General features: G+C 39.2%; 1 protein-coding gene across 1 annotated transcript in view; it reads right to left on the bottom strand.

Annotated features, from left to right (window-relative positions):
* Positions 1–27,965, bottom strand: part of ST8SIA6 (ST8 alpha-N-acetyl-neuraminide alpha-2,8-sialyltransferase 6) — a 132,322-nt gene that overhangs the window by 8,852 nt on the left and 95,505 nt on the right. The window contains exon 4 of the mRNA XM_037161695.2: positions 960–1,104. Within this exon, the coding sequence (XP_037017590.2) occupies positions 960–1,104 (145 nt within the window). The remainder of the gene's footprint in view (positions 1–959; positions 1,105–27,965) is intronic.

Here is a 27,965-nt window from a genome sequence, read left to right as displayed (position 1 = left end):
GTGTGTGAGTTATTTTTTGCCCTCCTTTTCTTCCAGAAAGTGTGTAATATTTTCTTCTATTGTTCTCTGTTTTTCATACCTTCCCAGAAAATTATTCTTCCTTTGAGTTGTAATGTTCTTTAAAAATTGGAGCAACACTCATGACTAAAAATAAATTAGTTGTAAGAAGTCAAAAGTTCACAAAAATTAATTGTAAGAATCTAATAGTCTTCCGTTGGTAAATTACGTATAGAAAGTGACCCCATTTTGACCATAGTGACTCGGCCTAATTGCATTTATTCAAATCAGTTTACAAAAGATTCGTGAGAGTGTATGTTTCTAAGTAACAAAATGTTCTGCATGACAAAAATTTCCCCTGACTTTGGATTTCTATTAAGGGACATGTTTCTTCTTGTAATGATACTGAGTCATTACTCACTAGTTTATTTAACAAATATGAAATGAGTGCATGTATGTACTAGGAAGTGTCCCAGGACCTTGGGGTATGTTGGTAAATACATGAAGCAAAAATCCGTCTATGGGGGTTATGTCTATTGACCAAAATCTCTCAGATATTTATGTCCTAAAGATTAATCACATAAATCTACAATTCTTTGTGAAGGAACTGACTCAATTACCCAAACTGGTAATTGGGACAATCTTATTCCAGGTGAAAAATGGTCGTCTCCCATGCCCCAGTAATTACTATGCAGGAAGCCCAAGTACCTCATCTCATTCAAGGATGAGTCATGGAGACTCAAGAAGTAGGAGAGCTTATCATTTAAGATATAAATACCATCCCCTGCAGAGCCACCACGCATTCAAAATTGCCTTTTTAAAATGGAATGCTATACATCTTATACAACAGGGAATGGTATTTTAATTAATGAGTTCTGCCATTACTATAAGTTATAACTTAAAGTGAGAGAAAATTCACCTGGAAGGATGACACAAACAAACCACAATAAATCTTTACTCACCACGGGAAACATATTAAAAATGGTCTTTCTAATTAGGATTTCATTTTTACTTTCCACCTCATAACTCATGTTAGTTCCAACTGGAGTGTTATTTTGAGAAACAATGAAGTTCTGGACAGCATCACAACAGGAAGCAAGTTTTGCTCTACCGAAAAAAGAAGAAGAAAAGTGAGCCATGAAATAAGATTAAGAAACGAACAAACAAAAAAGAGAATACGTGGGAAATGCAAAAAAGGATTTTGTCATATGACTTTCAAAAGGAAGAGAAATCATTCACAAAGATGACATTTTAATCTCACTTCATTCTAACTGGCCCTGGATGGGGAAACAGTGGCTTGGTAGGATAAAACAGGAAAAATGTAAACAGGCTTATCCATAGGTAGGGACCCTCTCATCAACAGAAAATATTCGTTAACATAATGATTTAAATATACAAACTTCCTCTTGATGATAATGTTATAACTTTTTAAAAGAGAAAAATGACAGAATATATTATAATTATTTTATAATGACTATAAAGGACAGAAATAAATTAAGAACAATGTTACAAATAGTCACCAAAGCAATATGCAAGAATTTATTATGAGACAAATCCAATGAAAAGAATACTTACAGGAATTTTTTGAGCTCTAGAAGCATAATTCACAAGTACAAATTGTATTTAAAGAATATAACTTTATGTTTGATATGTACATACATTGTGAAATAATCACCATAGTCAAGCTAATTAATATATCATTACCTCACATAGTTATTTTTTCTTTTTCTTTTTTGTGAACACTTAAGATTTACCCTCTTAGCAAATTTCAAGTATACAATGCAATGCAGTCACTTTGATGTACATTACTAAAGTGATTTTTTTTGCCTTAAATCCATCATTTAATGCCCACAGTTCATTGTATTCCCTAAATCACAGAGATGGAGAAACTTTCTGAGAAGGTTAAGAAGACACTGCAAAGCAACCTGGGTATGACCGAGGCATGTGTGCTGGTGCCTCACTCACCGCAGCCCAGGGCTGGAGAGCCACCGTGCCTCTGTCCTCTGGCCCTTCTCCCTTCAGGACCCCACCAGAAGGGTGTTCTCTCAGGCCCCACACTCCTGCCCAGCCCAGGCTCAAGGCTCAGCACAGGACACAACCCCCCAACACCCCACAACAGAACACGGGAAGGGGTCTGTTGGCTGTTTTCACTCAGCAGCATCTTGACATCTTGGGCTCTTGATCCCTGCACCCACAGACTGTTCTCTGGAAATGGGAGAAGGGTAGGCCTGAGCCTTCGGGAATGTTTGACGGGACCAGAGGAGGGCCAGGCAGACACACCAGAGCCAGAGAAACAGTTGCAGGTGTGCCCTGAGTTCTGGCACCACTGGGCCAGCCCTGCCATGCCTTGGCCTCTGACGCAGTCATGGATGAGTCTTCCATGGGACTCCCTTTCTTCTGGCCTCAGCAGAGCAGGGGATGGCAGCTGGCCAAAAGCTCCCCCTCATGGTGTTTTCCAGAGCCAGACTAGGGCGTGGCAGCATGGCTCGCCCGCTGGATCTCTGTCACCATCATGGTCTCTGTCATTCGTAAGCTATAAGCATTCTTTGCCATCACCACCCCTGCCAGGAGAAGCCCCCTAAAGGGAATTTTTAAGTGAAGCAAATTTAAAGTTGCCATTTTTTATATAAAGCTCAGAAAAAATGTAACTTAGTACCAAGCTATATTTCAAAACTATTACTGTGGAGTGAAACATTATCATTAAAATGCAGACCCAAGTAAGGCCCTGCAGGGCTCAGCTGAGTTTGCCCCACCCTCTGGCAGATGAAGGTAGAACCACAAGGGCTTTATATTATGTTTTTGTAATTCTACAGGGATGTAGATCCTATGGCATCTCTTGATAATTATACCAGACCCAAGATGGCAGAGGAGTAAGTGGAAGCTACACTAACATCCTCCCAGGACCAATCTGGAATTCCAATTAAATTATAGATAAATCATCCAGAATAACCAACTGAACACTAGCTGGAGAGAAGCCTTATAACCATAGACAGACAGAAGAAACCACTTCACCACTGTGACTGGTAGGGAGTGTGGAGGAGGTGTGAGAGGACTGACTGGGCTCCCATGGGTGGTGGCTGAAGTTCCAGAGGGATATTTCAATGGCTGGGGGGTTCCCCCTGAGAAGTGTGGGGTCTAAACCCCAAGCTGGGCTCCCCAGCCTATAGCACCAGAACCTGGAAAGGAACCCAGATAATATACAGCTGTGAAAAACATCAGGACTTCTGTCTACCAGCGAGAAATGGCTGGAGACTCAGGAAACCTGTTAAAGGACCAATGCACAATATTTTGTTTGCAGTCAGTTACCTGGGCCCTGAAAGAGAGAGGGCAGAGTGGACTAGAGACACATGAGGAGAGTCTGGGGCTTGTGGCTCTGGGGAGAGAACTGAAGGAACAGCCATCAGGATCCCTGTGCTGAGTCATTCCCCGTTCTTCAGAGGCTCCCTTTCTTAGGCGGAGCACTGCCCTCCAAGAGGCAGGAGCCTGAGGGGAAGCAAGAGCCCCCCCTTCAGGAATTACTCTGCGACACCCTATGGAGCTGAGTACCACTTGAGGCTATATCATTGATTAAGTTTAACAACTAAGGTGGAACTCTGGGAGCTGTGAGATTTTAGTTGACCTTGTCCTAGGCACTGTGCTGGTAAAAGCTGGCCTTGGTGTACAGCCTGGTTCTTTCTGCACACAAACAGGCCAAGCCCAGGGAGCCACACAAGTGGATCACTAGTAGCTCCAAGCAGGTTGCCCAGGGCCAGTCACAATGTTTGACATAGCCCTGCACCAGATCTACCTAATACATAGAAACAAAACAAAGAAGTAGCCAAAGTGAGAAGACAAAGAAACAGACCCCAAATGAAACGACAAGAGAATTCTCTGGAAGGATAGAAAAAGGTATTCCATGCAAACAGAAAGAAAAAAAAAACCCTTGGGTATTGATATTTATATCTGACACAATAGACTTTAAAACCAAAGCTATAGTAATAGACAAAAAAGGACACTACATAATGATAAATGAAAAATCCAACAAGATGATAATAAACATTAACATACACAACACCCAACTTAGAAGCACCTAAATATGTAAAACAAATTTTGATGGGCATAAAGAAAGACAGCAACAGAAATATAGTCATAGTTGAGGATTTTTAACACCCCACTGACTTTGGTGGATAGATGTTCCAGACAGAAAATCAACAAGGCAGTGGCTTTAAATGACACAGTAGATCAAATGGGATCCATTGATATCTTCAGAGCACTTCAGCCCAAAGCAGCAGAATATGCATACTTTTCAAGCACACACAGAACATTTCTAGCATAGACCACACATTAGGACACAAAACAAGTCTCAATACATGTAAGAAGACTGAAGTCATATCACACATCTTCTCTGACCACAATACCATGAAACTAGAAATCAATCACAAGAAGAGCACTGAAAAACACAGAGAGACATGAAAATTAAATAACATTTTATTAAACAATGTGCCAACAATAAGATCAAGGAAGATATCAAAAGATACCTGAAACAAATGAAAATGAGAACACAACTATTCAAAATCTGTTGGGCGCAGGGAAAGCAATCCTAAGTGAAAATTCATAGCATTATAGGTCTGTCTCAAAAAAATAAGAAAAAGCTCAAATAAACAACCTAACTTTACATTCAAAAGAACTTGAAAAAAGAATAGCAAACAAAGCCCAAAGTGAGTAGAAGGAAGGAAATAATAAAGATCAGAACAGAAATAAATGAAATAGAGTATAAAAAAGATACAAAAGGTCAATGAACCCAAGAGCTGGATCTTTGAAAAGTTGAATAAAATTCACAAACCTTTAACCAGATTCATCAAGAAAAAAAGAGAGAGGAGCCAAATAAATAAAATCAGAAATGAAAGAAGAGAAATAGCAACTGACACCAAAGAAATACAAAGTATTGTAATAAAATATTATGAATAACTATATGCCAACAAACTGGATAACCTGGATGAAATAGATAAATTCCTACAACCTTCCAAAACCAAATCAGGGAGAATCAGAGAATCTCAATAGACAGATTACACCTAATGAAATTGAAGCAGTAATCAAAAAGGCCCAACAAACAAGAGCCCTCAGCTGGATGGCTTCACAGGGGAATTTTGCCAAACATTCTGAGAATTAACATCTCTTTTTCTCAAACTCTTTCATAAAATTCAAGAAGAGGGAAGGCCCCCAAGCTAATTTTACAAGGTCAGTATTATCCTAATTCCAAAACCAGATAAAGACCCTACAAAGAAAGAAAATTATAGGCCAACATCCCTGATGAACAGAGATGCTAAAATCTTCAACAAAATATCAGCAAACTGAATGCAGCAATGTATCAAAAAGATCATGCACCATAATCAAGCGGGATTTATTCTGGGAATGCAAGGTTTGTGCCACATTTGCAAATCAATAAATGAGATTCATCACATAAACAAAATAAAGGATAAAAACCATGTGATCATATCAATAGATGTAGAAAAAGCATTTGATAAAATCCAGCACTGAATTATGATAAAAACTCTCAGCAAAGTGGAATTAGAAAGAACATACCTAAACATAATAAGGGCCATATATGACAAACCCACTACTGGCACCCTACTCGATGGGCGAAAACTACAAGTGTGCCCCTTAAGATCAGGAACAAGACAGGGATGTCTGCTTTCACCTCTTTTATTTCACACAGTACTGGAAATCCTAGCCACAGCAATCAGACAAGAAGAAATAAAAAACATCCAAATTGGAAAGGAAGAGGTAAAACTGTCTTTATCTGTCAGTGACATGATACTGTACATAGAACACCCAAAGATTTTACCAAGAAACTACCACAACTGACAAATGAATTCAGCAAAATAGCAGGACAAAAAATTAACATCCAGAAATCAGCTCCATTTTTATATGCTAATAACAAACTAACAGAAAGTGAAATTAAGAAAACAATTACATTCACAATTACTTCAAGAAGACTAAAATACCCAGGAATAAACCTACCCAAGGATGTGAAAGACCTGTACTTGGAAATTACAAGACACTGAAAAAGAAATAGTAGAAGATACAAATAAGTGGAAGCACATACTGTGTTCATGAATAGGAAGAATTAACATCATTAAAATGTCCATACTACCCAAAGTAATCCATAGATTCAATGCAATTCCTATCAAAATTCCAATGACATATTTCACATAATTAGAACATACATTTCAAAAATTTATATGGAACTAAAAAAGGCCCTGCATAGCACAGTGATCCTGAGAAAGGAGAACAAAATTAGAGGAATCATGCTACCTAATATCAAATTATACTATTAGGCTATAGTAATCAAAACAGCATGGCACTGCTATAAAAACAGACACATAAATCAATGGAACAGAATAGAGAGCCCAGAAATAAACATACACCTTTTTAGTTATTTAATATTCAACAGAGGAAGCAAGCACATACAATGGATTAGAGATAATTTATTCAATAAATGGTTGAGAAAATTGGACAGATACATGCAGAAAAATGAAACTAGATCACCTTCTTACACTACACACATGAATAAATTAAAAATGGATTAAAGACTTAAATGTTAGACCTGAAACCATAAAAATCCTAGAAGATAATATCGGCAGCAAAATCTTGGACATTGCTCATAATAATATTTTATTGGATATATCTTCCCAGGTAAGAGAAACAAAAGAAAAAATAAACAAATTGGACTACATCAAATTAAAAAGTTTTTGCACAACAAAGGAAAACATCAAAGATAAAAAGACAACCCACAGAATGGTGTTAATATCCAAAATTATAACGAACTTACAAAACGCATCACCATAAAAACAACACAATTGAAAAATGGGCAAAGGACCTGAATAGACACTTGTTCGAAGAGGACATGCAGATATCCAATAGACGTATGAAAATATGGTCAATGTCACTAATCATCAGAGAGATACAAATTAAAACCACAATGAGATATCACCTCACATCTGTCAGAATGGCCATCATCAATAAATCAACAAATAATAAGTGCTGGCAAGGATGTGGAGAAAGGAGAACTATTTTGCCCTGTTGGTGGGAATGCAGACTGGTGCGGCCACCATGGAAAGCTGTATGGAGATACCTTAAAATGTTAAAAATGGATCTTCCTTTAAACCCAGTGATCCCACTTCTGGAAATATATTCAAAGGAACCCAACACACCAATTTGAGAAAGCATAAACACCACTATATTCTTTGCAGTGTTATTCACAATAAAAGCAGCCCAAGTGTTTATCAGTAGGTAAGTTGATAAAACAACTATGGGAATTTACACAAGGGAATACTACTCAGCTGAAAAAAGAGGAAGATTTTTCCTTTGAAACAAAATGAATGGACCTGAGGACATTATGTTAAGTGAAATAAGCCAGTCATAGAAACACAAATACCGTATGTGGTCTAATGAACAAACTGAACTAAAGCAAAATAGCAACAGACTCATAGAGAGCAGGATGACTGCTAAGGGGTGGGCAGGGGCAGATGATGGAGGAATTGAGTAAAAGGAAAAATGATTCAGATTCGTGGACTTGGACAACCATGTGGTAATTGCAGGGGAGAAGATATGAGGACTAAATGGTAATAGAAAAAATACAATACAAAATTAAAAGAAATAAACAACATCCATGTGGCAAAAAAAATGGCATTATTAACTCAGTATTTCTGAAGGTCAATTTTGTCAATTTTATCAAAATTTCAGTAATATATTTTTGCAATATGATTTTGTATCTAGAAATTTATTTTATAAAAATAGCTTTGATATGGCTTAAAAGTTTGTGTACAAACACAGAGTTTACAAAATTGGTGTAAATATTTTTGTTTGGTATTACATACTTATCTATATTTACTTATGTGATACATGTGTTTTATAACTTATTTTTTTGAATTCTAAATATGTATCTAGCATGTATTGATTAACCATATACATGTGCAGCTTTAACACTATTAGCTATTAAAAGTGTGTGATAAATACTAATGTACTAACAAGGGAAGGTGTATGATATAGATTAAGAAAAAATTGACTGAAAATATTCCCTGTAAAATAAGAAGACAGAATAATTCTGTGTATTTTTCCATGAATACTCTCTTTGTATGGGGAATTTTCCAAAATATATTTAATAGAGTTTGCCTATTGTAGTAGTATCAAAAAAATAGAGATAATTTTTCCAGATTTTAATCAGCCTTGAAGTTAAGAGATGCTTCCGTTTGCACAACCGAACTAGTACTTAACTTCAATTCATTTCCTGTGTCAGTTTTTCAAACTTTCCTTAGGAAAACACTGTATGCAGTCAAAAACGACAAGTGAGCAAAACGTGGACCTTTTCAATCTTGAAGAGTTTTTGAGAATTTCCTCCTCCCTCAGCTTTTCCTCACAGGAGCTGTTTTTTATAATTTTAGTCACCTTCTTTCTCTTTGAAACGTTACATATTTCCACATATTATTTAAACGTGAACTCTGGATCCAATGACAGCACAAGGGACAATGACTATGCAGGGAATGGCACTGACCCTGGCGGGGCCGACCCTGAGATTGTTCACGTCTTTATGGCTTTGTGGTCGGAGGGGTACATTTCTGTACACATTCCTACTGAATTTCGTCCCTTTGAAAAAATACAATGCTTGAATCCATCATGGTCATTTTGAATTATAGTCTAGGCCTCCTGAACTCCATAATTCTCCGGGTAAAAAAAAAGTCAGTGCTGTGGAATTATTTGTACCTTAAAATCAAGATTTTCAACAATACTTCTTATCTATGAACTTATTAAAATAGAACATTCTTCTTAACTGAATCTTATCACCTGCTTATTATCCCTCTTTGTATTTCAGAACTTAGAGATTAGCAACAGAAAAGACTAAAGATGAAATGATGTACAGTCAAAACATGATACTAAGTAGTTTTTAATTATAAATTTAATTTCCTAAGCACTCATGTGACATATTGTAAGTTCAGAAATTTTTAGGTGTTTTATGATTTCACTTATATGTAGAATCTCAAGAACCAAACAAATGAACAAACAAAATGAAAACAGGCTCAAAGTCACAGAGGACATTTTGATGGCTGCCAGAGGGACAGGGGTCGGGGGGACTGGCGAAGAGGGTGAGGGGATGAAGAAGTACAAACTGGTGGTCACTCAACGGCCACCAGGGTGTGAAGTACATCATAGGGGATATAGTCAGTAATACTGCAATGACTATGCATGGTGCCAGGTGGGTACTTGAGATATTGGGGGGTTCACTTTGTAAAGCAGGTGATTTTCTAACCACTCTGCTGCACACCTGAAACTAATACAGAATAATACTGAATATAAACTGTAACTGGAAAAAAAAGAAATCCTGTGTGTTCATAATTTTAAAAGTCTATTTTACACAGCATTCTGAGAAAAGGTAATGGAATAAATTCTCATTTAGTTTTGACAAGTAATTTAATTTCTCTAAGGACAGTCACTGCTTAAAAGAATATTATATCACCAAAAACACTGACCACAGTACCCTTTGCAGTTTTTAATATTAATAGGTTTTGTTCTGAAATTATATTTTTAACATTGTGTTATAAAATTTTCAAATCTACAGGAAAGTTGGGAGAATTGGACAATGTGCACTTGAATAACTACCAGCGACCCTCTACAATGAACTCTTTCCTCTGTTTGTCTTCTTATTATTTATCCATCAATCCACTGTTGTAGTTACTACAATTCAAAGTAAATTGCAGGCATCAGTACACTTTACTCCTAAATGCTTCAGTATGTATATCATTATGTATTCAATAAAATCACAAGTGCATTTGATGAATTCCGAGATTCATATATCCCTGTTACCACTCTCCTATATCAAGATATAGAAAATTACTAACCCCAGACAATGCCATGCCCTCACACCCTTTCCTAGTCTATTTTTCAGCACTCCCTCAGTTTGAGGTAACCACATTTGTGATTATTTTTTTTTTACCAAAGTTTGGTGTTGTCTGTTCTAGAATCTATAGAAACAGAATCATATAATATGCATGCTTTTGAGAAAGACTTTTTCCCTCATCATAGATGGTTTTGCAGTTCATGCCGTTGTGTGTATCAGTGTTTGTTCCTTTGTATTGCTGGAGTAGTATTCCCTCGTATGGACATGCCAGGCTTTGGGTTAGCCATCTCCCTTGCTCTTTTAAAAAAATCACTATCAAAATCAAAGTTAAATGCCAAATCATTCATAATAACTTCCCAGAAAAAAGAGCAGAATAATTACCCAAAATGTTATTTCCGAAGCCTGCATTGTTTCACTAACTAACGGGACTTTTTAAGCCTCGGTGGCAGAATTATAAATGTATGCTCTTTGCCACTTCCCAGCTCCTCCATGTGGTGGGGCCTCATTAAGAACCAGTGTTAGTATAGAGCTGAGCTGCTCCTAACAAACTAAACAAAATGAAATTTTATCTATTATTCCATTTCCCATCATCCCCCCAAAGTCAGTTCTGATCTTTGGTGACTTGATATGTTCACAATAATGGGCATGGCAATTTCCCCCCTCTTGTATAAAAAGAGGAGACATTAAGAAACAGACATACTATTAATTAGATGCGATAATTTTATGTCAACTTGACTGGGCCAAGTTGATGCCCAGATAGCTGATAAGACATTATTTCTGGGTGTGTCTGTGAGTGTGTTTCCGGAAGAGATTAGCATTTGAATCAGTTGACTGAGGGGAGATTCCTCCCCCCCCCCCCCCCCCCCCCCCCATTGTGGGTAGGCATCATCCAGTCCACTGAGGGCCTGAATAGAACAAAATGCAGAGGAGGGCGAACTTGCTCTTCGCTGGAGCTAGGACAGCCATCTTCTCCTGTCCTCAGTCATTCCTGCTCCTCGCTCTCAGGCCTTCAAACTCAGGCCGAGACTTACACCATCACCTTTCCTGAGTCTCCAGCTTGCAGGTGGTAGATAATAGGACTTAGTCTCCATAATTACATGAGCCAAACCCTGATAATAAATCTCTTTCTGTACATGCCCAAGTGGTTCTGCTTCCCCGTAAAACCCTGACTAAGAAATATGGGTACAGAGAAGTGTGGGTGCTGCTATAACAAATAACTAAAAATGTGGAAGTGGCTTTGGAACTGGGTAATATGTGGAGATTGGAAGAGTTTTATGTGCATGCTAGAAAAGATCTATGTTGTCATGAAAAGAACTTTAAAGGGAACTTGGTGATATCTCAGAAAGAAAAGAGGAGAGCTGTAGACAAGACTTCCATCTGCTTAGAGAAAACTAAGTGACCCTGAGCAGAAGGAACACTCGGAGATATACGGAGGGTGGAGGCCATTCTGATGAGGTCTCGCCCCAAAATGAGGAACACATTATTGAACCATAGAGAAAAGGTGATTCTTCTTTTAAAGTGGTAAAGAACTTGGCTGAACTGTGTTACAGCTGTAGTGTTTTGTGGAAGGTGGAACTTGTGAGCAATGAAAATAATTGAATACTTAATTGAAGAGGTTTCTAAGCAAAATGTTGAAGGAGAGGCTTGGTTCCTCCTGACTGCTTACAGTAAAATGAAAGAAGAGGGAAATGACTTGAAGGCAGACCTATTAATAAAAAGGGAAGCAGAATTTAAAGATTTGGAAATTAGAGGATTATCCATATGGCAAAAATGAGAAACTATGCTGTGGAGAGAACACTAATTGTTTGGCCAAGTTTACATTTGGTAAAGAGATTAAGGTGGGTGTGAAGCACAAATTTAATTAGCCACAGCTGCAGGAAAAATGCCAATTTGAACTGGAGAGGAATTAGATGAGAAGAAATGAAGGAAAGCTGTTTGACTTCTTCAATTTGTAAGGGTGGGATAGCAGAGCTATTTGACAACAAATGTGTATTTTCTGCAAGACAAGGGCAGAATGACCACAAAGGTCACTCAGAGATCAACAAGGCTGCCTCCTCAGTTACAAAAAGGGAAAACCTACCTCCTACAGGCCAGATGGGCTCTTCCCAAAGCCATGAGGGCAGGCCCACTAAAACCATGGTGATGGGAATGCCCAGCAAGCTGTCGGGGCAGGACCAACGCCACAGAGGGTCGGTCCAGAGGGCAGAGCTCGGAGCCACAGATTATCTTGAGCAGTAAGATCTCCTAAAGTTTGCTTTACTATGTTTTAGACTTGCATGGGACCTGTCACCTCTTCCTTCTTTTCTGTTTGTCCCTTCAGGTATAGGAACATCTGTCCTATGCCTGCCTCACCATTGTATTTTGGAAGGACATAAATTGATTGCTTTTACAAGTGGACAGCTGGAGAGGACTTTGCCTCAGGATGAATAGTACCTAATTACCCACACCTAATTTAGAGGATGTTTAGATGAGACTTTGGACTTCAGATTTTGGAACTGATGCTGGAACAAATGTAAGACTTTTGGGATTGTTGAGATGGAATATGTGTACTTTTTGTTTGAGAAGGAAATAAGTTTGGGGGTCAAAGGGCAGAATGTCATGGACTAAATATTTGTGTTCTCCCCAGATTCATATGTTGACATTCTATGTCCTGTGTGATGGTAGTTGGTGATGGGGCCTCTGGGAGGTGTTCAGAATTAGATCAGGCCATGAGACAGAGTCCTCATGCATATTATAGTGTCCTTATTATAGTCAGGAGAGAGCTCGCTTCCTCTTTCCGCTCTCTGCATTGAGGACACAATGAGAAGGCTGCCATCTGTAACCAGGAAGAAGGTACTCACCAGCACCCAACCATGCTGCCACCCTGATCTCACACTTGCAGACTCCAGAACTGTGAGAAATAAATTTTGTTGTTTATTAGCCATTCCATCTATGGTACTTTGCAATAGCAGCTAAAAGGAATACACTGGAAGCTATGCTGTGACTACAACCCCTAAATTGTCTATAATGTGTTGTCTTACATTCCACAATAGTAAATGCCCAATCAGGTCAGTCTGCACAAAGCTTATGCTTGTGAAGCACTGAGCACTTTCCAGAACATTTTCACACCTGTTACCTCATCTGACTCCCACAACAACCAGAGAGATAGAAAATATTATTAATCCCATTTTAGAGACGAGGAAACTGGTGCTGAGAAGGGTGAAGTGACATGACCAAGGCACACAGGTTGTAAATGACTCAAACTTACATCTTTTGATGTAATTTCATTCTCCATCATAGTTTACACTAGAGTATGTTATAGTTGGGGTGAAGGGCGTAATGCCCTTACTTGGGCTTCTTCCTTGTAGGATGTTTTACATAATGGTACCCCAACAACACAGTGGTTCCCCAAATAATGCGGGCAGCACCTTGCTGACAACTTGCTGAGACACAACTCAAAGGCTGCAAAAATATATAATTCATGTAAACGTTTTAAACCCTACATACAGCTGAGACACTCGAGGCTTTCTTTCTACATGGAGGAGATACAGGATTCCCCATGGGGTCAAGGATATCAAGTGGTCAGGCCAATGAGCTCCATATTAAGTGGAAAAGAATGCCCTGGATTAGTGATGACCTAACTCCCCTGTGTCATAACTTCAGCAACTTCCTCCACATAATCCAGATTCGAAAGGTAAAAATACTCTATGCTCCCTTCTACCACCAGAAAAAAAACAGGAACTGTCTGCTTGCACTGAATTCCAGAACTGAAGAATTCACATACTTTCAGAAGTGCTTACCTCTCCAAGAGTAGGTTGGCCCTGGGATAATAGGGCTTAATACATTTAGCTCTGATCTATACAAATGAAATCTGAAAATGTGCAAAGTCATCTTTGCATCACAGTTGGTCTAATAAGTCTACTTTTGAAAAAGGGTTTTTTGTTAAAATTGTGAAAATTTCTTTTCCTTTAACTCTGTAGGAGCTGTTGCCTTTGTTTTTATTTTTTGTTTCGTTTTCTTGATTCATTTCAAGTCTCAGGCCAAAATCCTTCCTTAGTTCTAAATAGGATGCTTCCTGGAGTTCCATGAAATATTGATAACTGTGTAAGCCTTGCAGCGTGCACACACTAGAGGCCATTCTGAATATTAATAACCTAACTGCCCAGCCCAGAGCTCACAGACATCCCTTCTGTTCATAAGACTCTCTAATGAGCTGTGGGCCAGTTAGGGTGAGGTGGAGGTTACAGACACTTTCTAAGTATTAAAGAGCTATCTTTTGGGGGAACCCATCCTCTAAGATTATAATAAAGTTCCTAAGAAAAAGAGTTTTAAAATAGAAGCACCTTCAGAAATTCAAGGGATTTATTTACCACCCTAAATATTTCTAAAACAGTCAAATTTCTTTTTCTTCGGCAAAACCATAATGCCTAGACCATGCAATGCCCAGACCACCAACTACCTCTGACTACCTCTCTCCTGTTGGTACCCCCTATTTTGCTTTTTTATCTCCTATATTATATAATTCATTAATTGACCAATAATAACAATATCAAATATTTAGTATGTTGTCCCTATGTGCTGCACATTTCACATATATTATTTCACTTAAGCCCTGCAATAACCCTACAAAATTGGTACAATTGACACTCAGTTCATGGCTGAGAACAACTCAAGCCTATAAAAGGTAAGTAGATCTCATACATATCACATCATTCATTCATATGTATTTAGTTAGCACCTAGGTAGATGTTAAGCACTGTGAAATGTGCTGTCTATCCACTGGTGAATAAAATACAGTCTCTGCCTTTATGGTGTTTATGATCTAGTAAGGAAGGAAATAGAAAGGTTTATAAGAATGAATTTTAAGGTTAGCAGGATAGGTCATCCACCCCCAAATATGCCACTTGGTATTACTGATTATTTTGAGCCTAGGCAATAAGAAAAGAGCAAATGCAAGAAAGAGCTTTTCTTGGAACTCACCCTGTCTGCCAGAGGAACTCAATTGTCATAAACTCCCTGCTGAACAGTCTCATCAACAGGAAGATGGGCTCTGATCACAGGGGAGAAGACCGGAAGTGGTCACCACACGCAGCAGACTTTATCACACACTGTCATACTTCCCATCTATTCCTCTAATGAGCCTCATCTTTCCTAAAAATTATTTACTGTCTCCTAAAGAACCCCTACTATCCCCCGCCCCTTTCACAATTAGGATGGTATTAACACCTGAGTTCTAGGCCACCTCAGGGAGTTCCTCATCTCGCATTATTACCTGAGATCTTTGTGTCAATAAACTTGTTTTTCTCTTGTTTTGTTACTCTGTCTTTTATTACAGGGCTCTCAATGAAGAACCCAGAAGGGCAGAGACAAATTATTTTTCCTCCCCTACAAATTGAAAGATAGTAAGTGGTAAAGCCAAGATTTAACCTAAGATTCAAACCCTCACTCTGAAGCCCACTCTCAGTCGATGCCCCAGAAAGCACCATGGTGGGCAATGTTCCCAACGATGTTATTGTTTGAACCACTCTATCTTAGTGCCCAACAGATTTTTCTAGAACCCTCAAGTTCATAATTGGAGACATATTTAAACATAAAAGAGTACTATGGGCTCAAAGTGCCTTTTATATCATGTAGATGTTGCTTTCACACCATGTATTCAGTGGGAGGACCCCAGGAAGACTCCATGCACAGTGATCATGATCCAGTGACTGCTAGACTCTGGCTGAGTGTGTATGCTTGCAGGTGGACCTGTGTGGGCAGCCCCGCAGCTTGGGGGCACGGGACAGAAAAAAACCGAGCAAGATTGTAGGCTTTAAGTCACTTGATAAAAATTGGCTGTGTGCACTGGCTTATGAAAATTCAAGTGTGACCTGAAACAATATAACTGAAAGAATAGTGGCTAGAAGAAGTGGGGAGTGAGACATTCTACTCTGTGTTAAACTATATTTGGTGAGCTTGAGTCTGTTGTGGAAACTTTGCTTTCAAAAGTGTGTTAGGAAACCAGGGCCTGTCAGGAGGGGACATCTACATTGGTAGAAGAACTGAAACCCATGATAGGTGAAGAACTGATAAAGCCCAGACTAAAAAAGAACAGATTCAGCGAAATATAGCTATCTTTGAATACTATACACACTTAGAAGGAGTTAGATTTAACTCCTGTAACTTCAAGGTTCAGCACTAGGACTAATGCACAGAACAATTCAGCACATATTTACTGAGCACCCATTGAGTAATGACCATAGGTCAAAGTCATGAGGATTACAAATTAATAAATACAAATATGAATTAAATGTGCATGGATTCTACCCTCCAAGAGCTTACCAACATTAGGATAGACACGAAATGTAAACAGTTTTTCAATGTCACTTAACATATTGTTTTAAGGTATGAAGAAGTTATGATAAGAGCACAAAAGAAGGACACTTGAACTCATCTGGGGAAAAGTGGAAGGTTTTATGAAGGTGTTAGTACAGTGCCTTGCACATAGAAGGCATGAGATAAATATTTCTTTAATGCACAAATAAACCTGTGTTTGGGAATGATCACTCGGATAGTGGAGAATGGATGGTAGCGAAAGGAGGCCAGAGCGAAGAAGGATGACTGTTGATGACCAAGCATCTGTTGCAGAGTTCACCTAATTTAAGGTTAAAATGGCCCATGTTAGGTAAGTGATTTTAGAGTGAAAAGGGCAGGTGTGGAGTGGGGAGGGGGAGACTTGAAATCTATCTACTAAGAAGTAAAAGAACAAGAAGGTCCTAACGAAAGCTGCCTAGGGAATAAAACAATGGTTCCGAGACACGAGCTCTTCTCCATCTGCCCCCAACCCTCAGCATTCCCCAGTAGAATTTATTGATTTCACCAGTATTCACCAAGAGCACTCTGTGTTCCAGGCACTGTGCGAGACCCTGGACTATGGTGAGGAATAAGGGACCCTGTCCCTGCTCTCATCCTGTACCTGGGGCAGCACAATTTAGGGAAGAAGAAAATAGAAAAAGGCTTCAGAGTAATGCAGTAAAGGTGGTTAATGATTTGTTAACTGTGTTCGAGAAGGAAAGTTCAGCAACACAGAGGAGCCTTTTTTTGTTTGAGGGTAACTGAACTGCAAGGGAAGAAAATTAATACAAAGTTGTAGTAAGCAAAGAACAACAGAATCTATTGTATTCATAAGGTGCTAAAACTTTGGAAGGCATAGAAACTCTTTAATGAATTTGGACAATATGTTTCTACTGTTAGTTTGTGTATCATGGGTAACTGCAGACGAGAGGTGGAAAGGTGAAAGAGAAGGAGCAAAATAACTGTAGAGAAACCAGAAGAAAAAAAAAGGAAACAGATGGACATGTCACGAGACAAAGAAGAAAAAGAAAAGAGATGGGCACATAAAACCGAAACCCAAAGGACACAACCCTGAGAAAAGCGGAGGAGATAAAGACAGAAATTAACAGATAGTCACACGCAAACCACCAGGATGGAGAGGCTCATGACATACCCAGAGAGAAATGCGAACACTCCCCTGGTCACACAGAAACCCGGGTTATGGAGACAGCTATTTGACAGAAAGGGGCCAGAAAGAGAGCCATGGGACAGAGGCCCAGACAGGAACAAAAAAGCAAAACATGAGTTTGAAGTCAGGTAAACTAATGCACAAACAATAACAGCAAATACGTGCATGGCTCTAACGATGTCCCAGACACTCTTCTAAGCACTTTATGTAGTGACTTACTTGATCTTCCTCAGAGCCCTATGAGGAAAACATTATTATCATCACTACTTTTTATTTTCATTTTGCAGAGGTGGCAGCTGAGAAACAGAAAAGCCAAGTTACTTCCCGAAGGTCACACAGCTGGTAAATGACATGACTGAGATTTTAACCCAAATCTTAATGTCTGCATGCTCCTAATCACTGCCTACACTCCCTGTAAATGTTGCCTTATTCTACATAAACAACCCACATAACAGAGACATGGAGGGAACAAAGGCACTGACACAGCCCCCACAGCCTCCTACAAAACATGTAGATGGACTCCCCAGCTTTCATGGAAAAATATCTATGTCTGAGATATTTCATAAATTGTGATGAAATATTTTCAGACTGTGCAGAGTTTTCACAGCTATATGCATAAAAGAGTAAAACAGTGTCCAAACCCCTTCCTTGGAGGGTGGAGGAGGGCTGGGAACCAAGACAGCTCCTAAGAAAAAAGACAGGGTCTGTCACTAAGAACAGCACGCACCAGGGGATACGGAGAGAAATCAAGCTTAGTAACATTGAACAGTGTTCAGGATAAATTCATTCATATGTACATTTATTCGGCAAACCAAACTCTTACTACTTTTCTAAGTACTAGGGCTATACCAACACGAGATATGTATTTTAGGATGTGCACCCAGGCTTCAGTGAGGAGCACAGGTTAGGGGGGTGTGATTAAAGGTGGTGTGATCAGTTAGAAGGAGAAGGCAGTGACCGAGTGTCATAGATAGTCCGGTCTCCAAAGATGGCCACCATCAACCCCTTCTCTCCCTAGACACACACGTTATTCCTCATGAGAACAGAAAGAAACTCAGACACAGAGAACAAATTGATGGTTGACAGATGGGAAAGGGCTTAGAAAGATAGATGGAAAAGGGGGAGGGATTAAGAAGTACAAATTGGTAGTTACAGAATAGTCATGGGGATGTAAAGACAGCATAGGGGATATAGTCAATGATATTGTAATAATCCTGTCTGGTGTCAGATGGGTACTAGACTTACCAAGGTGATCACTTCATGAGTTATGTAAATGTCTAATCACTATGCTGTACGCCTGAAACTAATACAATAGTGCATGCCAAATGGTAATTTTAAAAAGTAATAAAAATAAAATTTTTCCCCCAAACAAAAAACAAATGGTACTCCTCACATCAAGAAGTGAAAGTTAAACTCCTTCCCTTGAACCTGGGCTGACTTGGTGACTACTGTGACTAAGAACGGCACGGACTTGGTGTTCTCAGGCTTCCAAAGCTAGGCTATAAAAAGTCTCAGGGCTTCTGCCTGGACCTCTTGAAGTACTCACTCTTTTAAGTGCTGCCTCAGAGAATCTAGCCACTGTAATCTGTGAAGATCAGGTCACATTCAGAGGCTGTTTTGAAGGTGCTTTTGACAGCAGCCCTAGCTGAACTACAAAAGTCAATGTCAACTGCTAGCTATGTGAGCAAGCCATCTTGGATATCCAGCCCAGGCAAGCTTTTAGATGAGACCAGCTCGAGTCACCTTTGGATTGCAATCGTGTGAAAGACTCCAGTTAAGAGTTCCCCAGCTAAGCTCAGTCGGCCCATGAAACTGTGGGAGAATATCAGATCATTACTTTAAGCCATCAAGTTTTGTGACACTTTATCGCACAGCAGTAGATAACCAGACTGCCAGCTAAGACATGTTTAGATAAGAGGTAAGAGATATGCTGTGTATAAAGCCAACCCATGTTTCTGACCTGAACTTTCAGGAGAATAAAATTTCATTTTAATTTTTTAATTCAATTATTTATTTATATTTAGAAACAAAACCAATGACCATATTCCAGGTTATTACCTGGCATACAGATATCATTATTGCTTCCTAAGGTTATGCTTTTCATGCATAAACACAAATAAAAGAATTAAAAACATTTATATAAATACAGAATTAGTACTACCCATGTATAATGCACATTTTTATTTTTCCCTCGGAAATTTGGGCCCAGAAGCGCACATTATACACGGCAAAGTATGGTAATTGGGGCAGCTAGATCAGGTAGGGCTCTCCAGAAGAAATGAACCAATAGTCTACCTACCTAGCCAGCTCTTATCTACCTATCTATCTAATCTAAAGATGCTCATTTTAAGAAATTGGCCCACACAATTTGGGGGCTGAACAGTCTAAAATGTGTAGGGAAGGCAGACAGGCAGTCAGGCTGGATGCTCAGGCTGCCTGAGCGTGATGCTCAGGTGATGCTGCAGTCTTGAAGCAGAATTTCTTCTCTTCTGGGAAACCTCAGTTTTGCTCTTTAAAACACTTATCAGTTGATTGGCTGAGAGCCCAGGTAATCTCTTTTACTTAATGTCCACTGTTCACCAAATCTACAACAGTACCTTCGCTTGAACAACTAGATAAGCATGTGAATAAATAAATAACTGAGTACTCCAGCCTGGTCAAGCAGATGCAGAAAATGAACCATCACAGGAACTAGACTAGAATAGTGGCAGGGAATAGAGAAAGTAGATAGATTTGAAACTGCTAAAGTTTGGTGAGTGACTAGACTGGTCACTGAAGGAGATGTTGAGGGTAATGCACAGGTTTCTTCAGGCCTCGGGGGAGAGGGTGGTGCCTTCCCGGACTCGGGAAGGAAATGGCCTTTTTGTAATGAAGTGGTGACTTATTGTCATTTTAACTCATCCTAAGGCTCATAAAAGAAAAATGGGATCACACTGCAGCAGTAGAACTAATCCAGGAGTCAGATTGTGAAAAAACAGGGTTGTAAAGTCTCTGAACACTGGAGAGCTATTTATCCACTTGGCTGGCTTAAGGCGCCGTTCTGAATGAACACAAGCTAGGCCTGGACTGACCTCTCAAGGTCCCTCCTACTGTTCTAGTCGAATGATTGAACCATGCCTTTTTTAAATTGTTAAGTTAGATTCAATTGTGCATTACATAAGTGTGAACAACACAAGTTCTAAAAATACAAAATCAACTGTTAAGATGACTGCTAAGATTTCTGAATATATTTTACTTTTCAGACAAAAAAAATCCAGGTCACTGCCATTATTGCTCAATGTGTGAAGAGAATGTAAAGAAATCGTTTATACCAAACCTCTGCTGACAGAGTTTATATTTCTCTTTAGTTAGGTATTTTGAAGAGGGGGAAAAGAGAAGAGTAAGAAACTATTTTTTATCCAGACATTGTCTGGAAACACATCCAAGATCATGAATTAACACTATGAACCCTGCAAAAACAGACCTTTATCATTATAATGCTGAATCAATCTTATGTGTAATTGTACCAACATGTCACTCTGTGAAGCATTTTCTAAGGAAAATGTTTTCAGTGTATTTTGTGTTTACACCCCCTTCTTTTATAAAAGGTCTCAGTATTTCCTGTTCCTTAACTTACCAAACCAAAGCTTAATTGTATTTTTCAGTGAAGTGCAATGCACATGTATACAAAGGGCTCCTTCTGTCCTGCACAGATGGAAAGACAAATTGGAGGCCTGTTCTGCTCAAGATCATTTAATGAGTCTGGTTCACCTGCACAAATGGGCCCTAAGTGCTCCTAGAAAGCACTCTGGGCCACCTACGTCTCAGGCACTTTTCCAGGACAGCTCTCATGGCTCACTGTGAAATTCATCTTCTGCTTTTTGGCTTCAGCCCCAAACTCAGCTTCTGTTTCTGCCTGGACTCTAGGAACTATGCAGTTAGTTTCCTGCCTTTAGCATCTGGCTTCCCTCCACAACCTGACTTTTTATCTCTGGCCTCAGGCTTCGCCCAACAGATCAGAATGATCCAGTTCTACCCTGAGCTGCCAGCCCTTATTTGGTCCCAATGTGGGTGCTAAATAATCTGGAGAAAGGGTGGGATGTAAAACTCTTTGCTCTATTTATAATCAGGCTGATTAATTTTGGGGCAACTCTGGGTCATTCCTCCTTGGAACTCAGAGCCATGCTGCCAAACCCGATTTGACCAAACCCGACCTTGAAAGGGGGCAGGGGGTGGGGGAACCAGCCATAGATTGTTTAGATGAATGTAAGCCCGTTTCTACTGCAAATAATGTACTGGAAGATTGCAATCTAGAAAGCTGAAGCTCAATACTTTCTGTTCCCTGCAACCTATTTTCCATACAGAAAAGATCAATGAATGTTCAAATAGAATAAACTCAATAGGAAGTACTGGTCCTTATCAAGCTCGTGGGATAATCAGCACAAAAGCCAGACTGGGGCTTAGAGATGTTTACATGCCTCCAGAGGCACAGGATTGGAACCTAACTGATTATAGCTTCATTGCTACTCAAGAACTTGCTACATTTATTACACATGCCAAGAGTTTAAACTATTCTTGGTAACATATTCATTGTTAGTCAGAAAAATAACGTTGAACTGAACATAGTAATAATAGCAATAGTTTATTGACACTGTAAGACATAACTAGACTCTGAACTGAACATGATACATATTGAATACTCACTAAAAACTCACAGAAGAAGTATAATCTCCAGTCTACTGACGAAGAGACTGGTTGGGTGAAGTGGTTTAGCCTAATAATAATAATGATGATGCCACAAATAGACTGCCCAAATGCTTCCTGTCAAAGGGAAAATGATGTCTTTAAGATGTTCTAGTGAGAATTCAGCCCCTCACAGGAAAGACCAAATTTAAAGTGAGATCAAAGACTATGGAAAACAAGCAAGAAGGGTCAGTAATAAGATACCTGGGGCCAACCTGAAGCTAAGCTCATGCTTTGGAGCCCAGAAACCTGACTGTTCTTCCCATCCCTTGCTCCTATGCTGAGCCTAAACCCACTTTAGGACTTTCTAGAAAGATTCTGAATTCCTCTTGATGAACTATTTTCCCATTATTATTTTGCACTCTATAAAATACATGGATCACAGATTATCTAGATCTATAAGTTAATCACACACAAAATGGAAATTCATGCTGTGATTAATCTTGTGAAGAAGAATTTCATTATAGGGCAGCAACAAGTTGACCAAGTTGGTCAGGGAAGGGCTTCCCGAAGAGGGGATGACTGATCTGGGAACTGAAAGATCAGTACCCATTACCTATGGGAGATGGGGAGACAGAAGGGACAGCGCTGTCAACATGCTGTGACAGAGGAAGTATAGTACATTTGAGGAAGTACAAGACCAACATAGGCAGGGCAAAAGGAGCCAGAAGAAGTGAGGTGAGCCATGAGAATTCGGAAGTGGACAGGCAACACGGGGCCTTGAAGGAATTTAGTTTTGGTTTTGAATACCACACAAAAAAATAGATTCCAAATTGGTTGGGGGGGGGTTGCAACGGCAGAAATGAGTTGTAACCACACACCATTGTCCAATTTTCATTAAAAACAAACAATGAAAAATTCCTCCTGGCTGTTGTGTAGAGAATGGGTGAAGATGGTACCAACTTGGGGCATGATGACCAGGGGGCCAGTAACCACAACAGTCCAAAGGAGAGGTAACGATGACGCAAATTCCAGCCACAGGGTGCCACCTATGTGCCAGCAGAGACTCCCATGTTCTAGAGAGAGACTTCAATAATACACACAGGACTTGAGGATGGACTGATATGGGCATGAGGAGAAAGGACCTGAAAGGTCAAATGAAGGGACTCAGAAACCAAGTATGAGAATCTTTCAAGCAATGGGGAATGGTCTATACATTCAAAATACTGGATAAGAGGTGAGAGGTCAAGCAAAATGGGAATAGAAATGTGTTTTGGATTTAGCAGTGTGGTTTCACTGCTGACCATAGGTGAAATGTTGTAGTTAAAGAGGTGGATGGAAGACAGAATAAGTACAGACAAGTCTTTTCAGCGTCTGGCTACACAGCGGAAAAGAAAGGGTCACATAAGAAGTGAAATGAAAAAAATCAGACAGCATTACAAAATATTGAGATTTTAGAGATAATTGGCTCACAATGAATATATGTTTCAAACTAAAGGAATAGTTATCAAGAATACAGTGATCTGCCCTGGCTGGTGTGGCTCAGTTGGTTGGAGTGTCATTTTGTACACTGAAAGGTTGCTGATTCAATTCCTGATCAGAGCACGTGCCTAGGTTGCGGGTTTGATCCCCAGTCAGGATGCATGTGGGAGGCAACCAATTGATGTATCTCTCTTGCATCTATGTCTGTCTCTCTCTCTCTCTCTCTCTCTCTCTCTCTCCTTCTCTCCCTCTCCAACCCTTGCCCTCCAAAATAAGAATAAAACAAACCTTTTTAAAAAAAGAATACCATTATCTCAGAACTTCAGTGATTTACTGGGATTCCAAAGGCACAAAAACATTGTGTCAGCCCTAATAGACCAGAAGAATTAAGGGCTTCAAATAGACACTACATCTTTTTAGCAACATGCCTGTGACTAAATTAAAATACAGCCATCTAAGAGATTAGACTAGCCATGTAGAACATTGAGAGAAGTTCCAGCAACCCAGAGGGGATCTGCTACTTGTGTGTGTGACTACTGGGCTGACATCACAGAGAAATGCAGGATGGGGCATGGATAGGGAGCCCTGGTTCAGGTTAATTTATGACACTAATCACACAGAAAAGTTTTATCTTCAGCTTCCTGGCTCTTTCCCAAAATTAGGGAGGTGCGATGGCCTATACATTCAGAATTTAGAAGTCAGACTTTAGTGATTGTTCTTAATGAAGCCATTGAGAATGGAAGACATGACATTCAGAAAAGCCACTGATTGTTCACATCTTTACATGAATCAGTATAATACATCACATGTCAGTGGAGATCTGGCAAAAAGAAACCAGTTTTCCAAAAGACCGAGGTTTGATTCCCAGTCGGGGCACGTGCCTGGGTTGCAGGCCAGTTCCCAGCTGGGGACTCACGAGAGGCAACCATACATTGACATTTCTCTCCCTCTCTCCTTCTCTTCCCCTTTAAAGATAAACAAATAAAATCTTTGGCGGGGGGGGGGGGCGAGAAAGAAACCAGAGTTTTGAGAAAGGATGAGAGAGAAAACATTGGGGAAAATAGAAACTTGAGGTCATCTGGTATCCCTGGCCCCTGGAGGCATTGCACTGAGAAGAAAGAGACAAAGAACCTGGAACAATTTACAGAAAATCAAAAAAAGGAAGCTTTGGAAAACCAAGGGGAAACCTTGGTACCTGCATGTTGAAATACATGTAAAATATAAAATAAATGAATGGATGTTCACACACTTTGCAAATTTGCTGAGGGCTCATCCTCACTAAATCTCAGCCCACTCAAACTTCTGCTTCATAAACTGGCAGCCATGGAAAACTCCAGAAGGGTACGTGATTCACCGTTGAATACGGAATCAGCATGAGTTTCAGGCTAAGGGAGAGAATGAATAAAGACCCAGTTCAGTCAGTAAGTCACATGACTGAGTTTTCCCTTTGTTGGCCAACATGGGCACCAATATTTTTAAAGTTTATAAAAAATCAGCCCATGTCTTTGAGTAGAATGTAATAACTAAGCCAAGGTAAAATAAAATACAAAAGAACATGATTGTCAGAGCAAAGGACAGGAGGGCAACTGAGACATCAACTCGGAAGTAAGGGAGTAATGCTCCAACACTGGAGAGAGCTCCGTATGCTGAGACTGTGTACTGGTGCTTAGACCGTGTAAGGTGCCAGTGAAGACAAAGCCAGCAATGCAGTAAGGAACAGAGGGTTTGAAAGGCACAGCAGTCTACAAGGAGGCTTGTCTGACCCGGGAGCATAGAGCAATATAGCTAATATTGCGTACAACTTGGGAGATAAGTTTTGAAATAAAATTTAGATCAGTGAATCCCATGTGGGTTGGATGCATTTTTATGGCAAGGTTTATATTCCGAAAACTAACAGAGGAACCCATCCCTAAATGTGCAAGAGCCAGCCTGCATTATTAACTATGGCAGGCATAATGACATGGTGGGGTTTTTGTTGCTTTTCTAAATGCACGCGCGTGCTGTATGGCATGACAAATGGGTGATATGACAGGATATTAACTGTGAGAAATGGTTGGGATGCAGAGGAAATGAGGAAAAGAAAGCTTTTTCAATCAGACAACTGACCCAAAACACTGATCATAAAGTACACACATCTTCTTAAATTTTAAGAAAAATATGTATTTTTTGAGACATCATCCTAGTCACCCTGTATGAATCATAAACAGCAAACATTTAAAGGGCATGAGGAGGAGGGGAGCTCTGCTCAGACATATAAACATGGTCTTGTAAAAATCAAAAGAACCCCTTAAAACAGATGATTTTTGCTTCTCTCCAGAAAATCTGTGCTATAAAATAAAATGCCTGAGACATAACCATGTTCGGTAAGTGTTGTTTGAATGGGAGAAAAGCACAATTGCGTGAAATGCTAACCCAAATCAAACCATGACTATTGCTTTTGGAGAAATATATCCAAAAAAATTGTTGGTTAAATAAAGTTTGGTTGCTTGTTTCTATCATTTCTCAAAAAATTTATTTGCAGAATGTATATTCCTTCACACAGCTAACTCATTAAATGTCAGTGTTTTAATCATGTCAGTGTCATGTAATAAAAATTAACATATGTGATAAAGTATGTAATATTTTGTTTATACTGTATTTTTTCCAAGGACCTCAAATGAAAATGAAAGTAACAATTTGGCTGCTATTTTAGAAATAGCAGTGAATCTACTAATACAGCATTGGAATCTTTTCCTGTATATCCAACAGAAAAAAAATAGGCATATTTTTCAAGAAATTTTAATCTAATCTAACCTGAGGAGATACTTCAAAATTTAATAAAACTGCTGCAGTGTGAAGGCTGTTGGTAACAAAGTAATCAGGCACCAAGCACCTGTCTCACAGGTCATTTGAAAGGCTTCTCATGCACGAGCCTTAAAATACACACGCGCATTGACATATCAGCATGGTGTTCAGCCACTAAGTTTTCAATAATTATGTTACTGATACTATTGCATCACTTCGGTGTCAAACTCACAATTACGAACCATGGGGACATCTAAAGAAATCCAGTGGTATTAGAGGGTCAAAAAGAAAATAAAACAAGTTAATGGTGTGAGTATTTCTGGGGAAAGGTGAAAGTAAAATGAAAAGTATGTCCTGTTGCTCATGTGTCTATTAGTTTTCAGTAATTAATTGCAAAAATAAACACATTTCTTTTAAGGTAGAAAACAATTCATGAAAGCTAATGCATTAGTACCTGAGGAATCTAAGACTAATTATTGAAGCTCAAAGATCTTCTGCTTGGACACAACCTGCTTACCAGAAGTTTGAAGAGGTTTGCAAGGAGCTTTCAAGGTGAAATAGAAGTGAAGAAGAGGAGTAAGGGACGTTGCATATCATATTTAATTTAAATTTAAGCATCTCTATGTAATTCCCAGATATCTGAGTTCAAGCAAATGATTATCCATCAGTTTCTAAAAATGAGAGGAAGAGAATGTGAAGAACAATCATTTCTTTAACTGAGGGGGTCAAGAGGTAAAAAATAAAAAGAACTCCTACAAATCAATAATAAGAAGCAGGCAGCTTAATAAAACATGCACTAACTACTTGAACAGATATATCACAAAAAAAAGAAATACAAATGGCCAACAAACACATATAAATATGTTACATGTTATTAGTTATCAAGGACATATAACTGAAAATACCATAAAGGACTGTAGTTCGATTCCCATTCAGGGCACATGCCTGGGTTGCGGGCCAGTTCCCAGCGGGGGACTCATGAGAGGCAACCATACATTGATATTTCTCTCCCTCTCTCCTTCCCTTCCCCTCTAAAGATAAATAAATAAAATCTTTAAAAAATTGCTTAAACTGGAATGTAGGTGGGTTTTTCATAAATTATTATATGTCCATCAGCTTGTGTTTAAGGAAAACACTGAAATAAAATCCATTTTGATTTTAAAAGCAGAGATTAGACATTGCAACATTCTTAACTTTAGACAGCTATACATAAATAAAATTAAATGGCAAAAAAAACCCAGGGGGTCGGACATCTTCAACTCTTTCTTGCATCGTTCTTTAACTATGGTCAACTACGATCACACAGAAACACCCATTCATTACTGAAACTTAGAATGTCCAGATATTAGGGAGGGATAAATCTGAGGGAGGGCCACACCTAAGCTTCTGATGACTGTGCCTACGGGGAAGGTGAAACAAGCAATAAAATCCCAAAGTAAATAGTCCCTCGGGTTCAGATGAGTTCTTAAAAATATTTGAGTCCTTCTGGGAGTCCTAGGGCCCTTGGGAATCTGATGAAAGTCAAGGATCTTTTCCCAAGAAACGTGTAATTTCACATACAATTTCAGGGGCTCTGCGGACACGCTGATGTGAACCTCAGCTGTTTCCAGGGAAAGGCTGTAAAAAGTTAGGAACACAAATCCCAGCTACAAGTTTTCAGATGCACAATTAATTGCTAAATGAGTA

The sequence above is a fragment of the Artibeus jamaicensis genome, unplaced genomic scaffold, assembly GCF_021234435.1.
Source record: "Artibeus jamaicensis isolate MK-2021 breed Jamaican fruit bat unplaced genomic scaffold, CSHL_Jam_final contig_426, whole genome shotgun sequence".
Lineage (NCBI taxonomy): Eukaryota > Metazoa > Chordata > Mammalia > Chiroptera > Phyllostomidae > Artibeus > Artibeus jamaicensis.
Note: the sequence above shows the minus strand (reverse complement) of the source record. Positions and strands in the feature narration are given on the sequence as shown.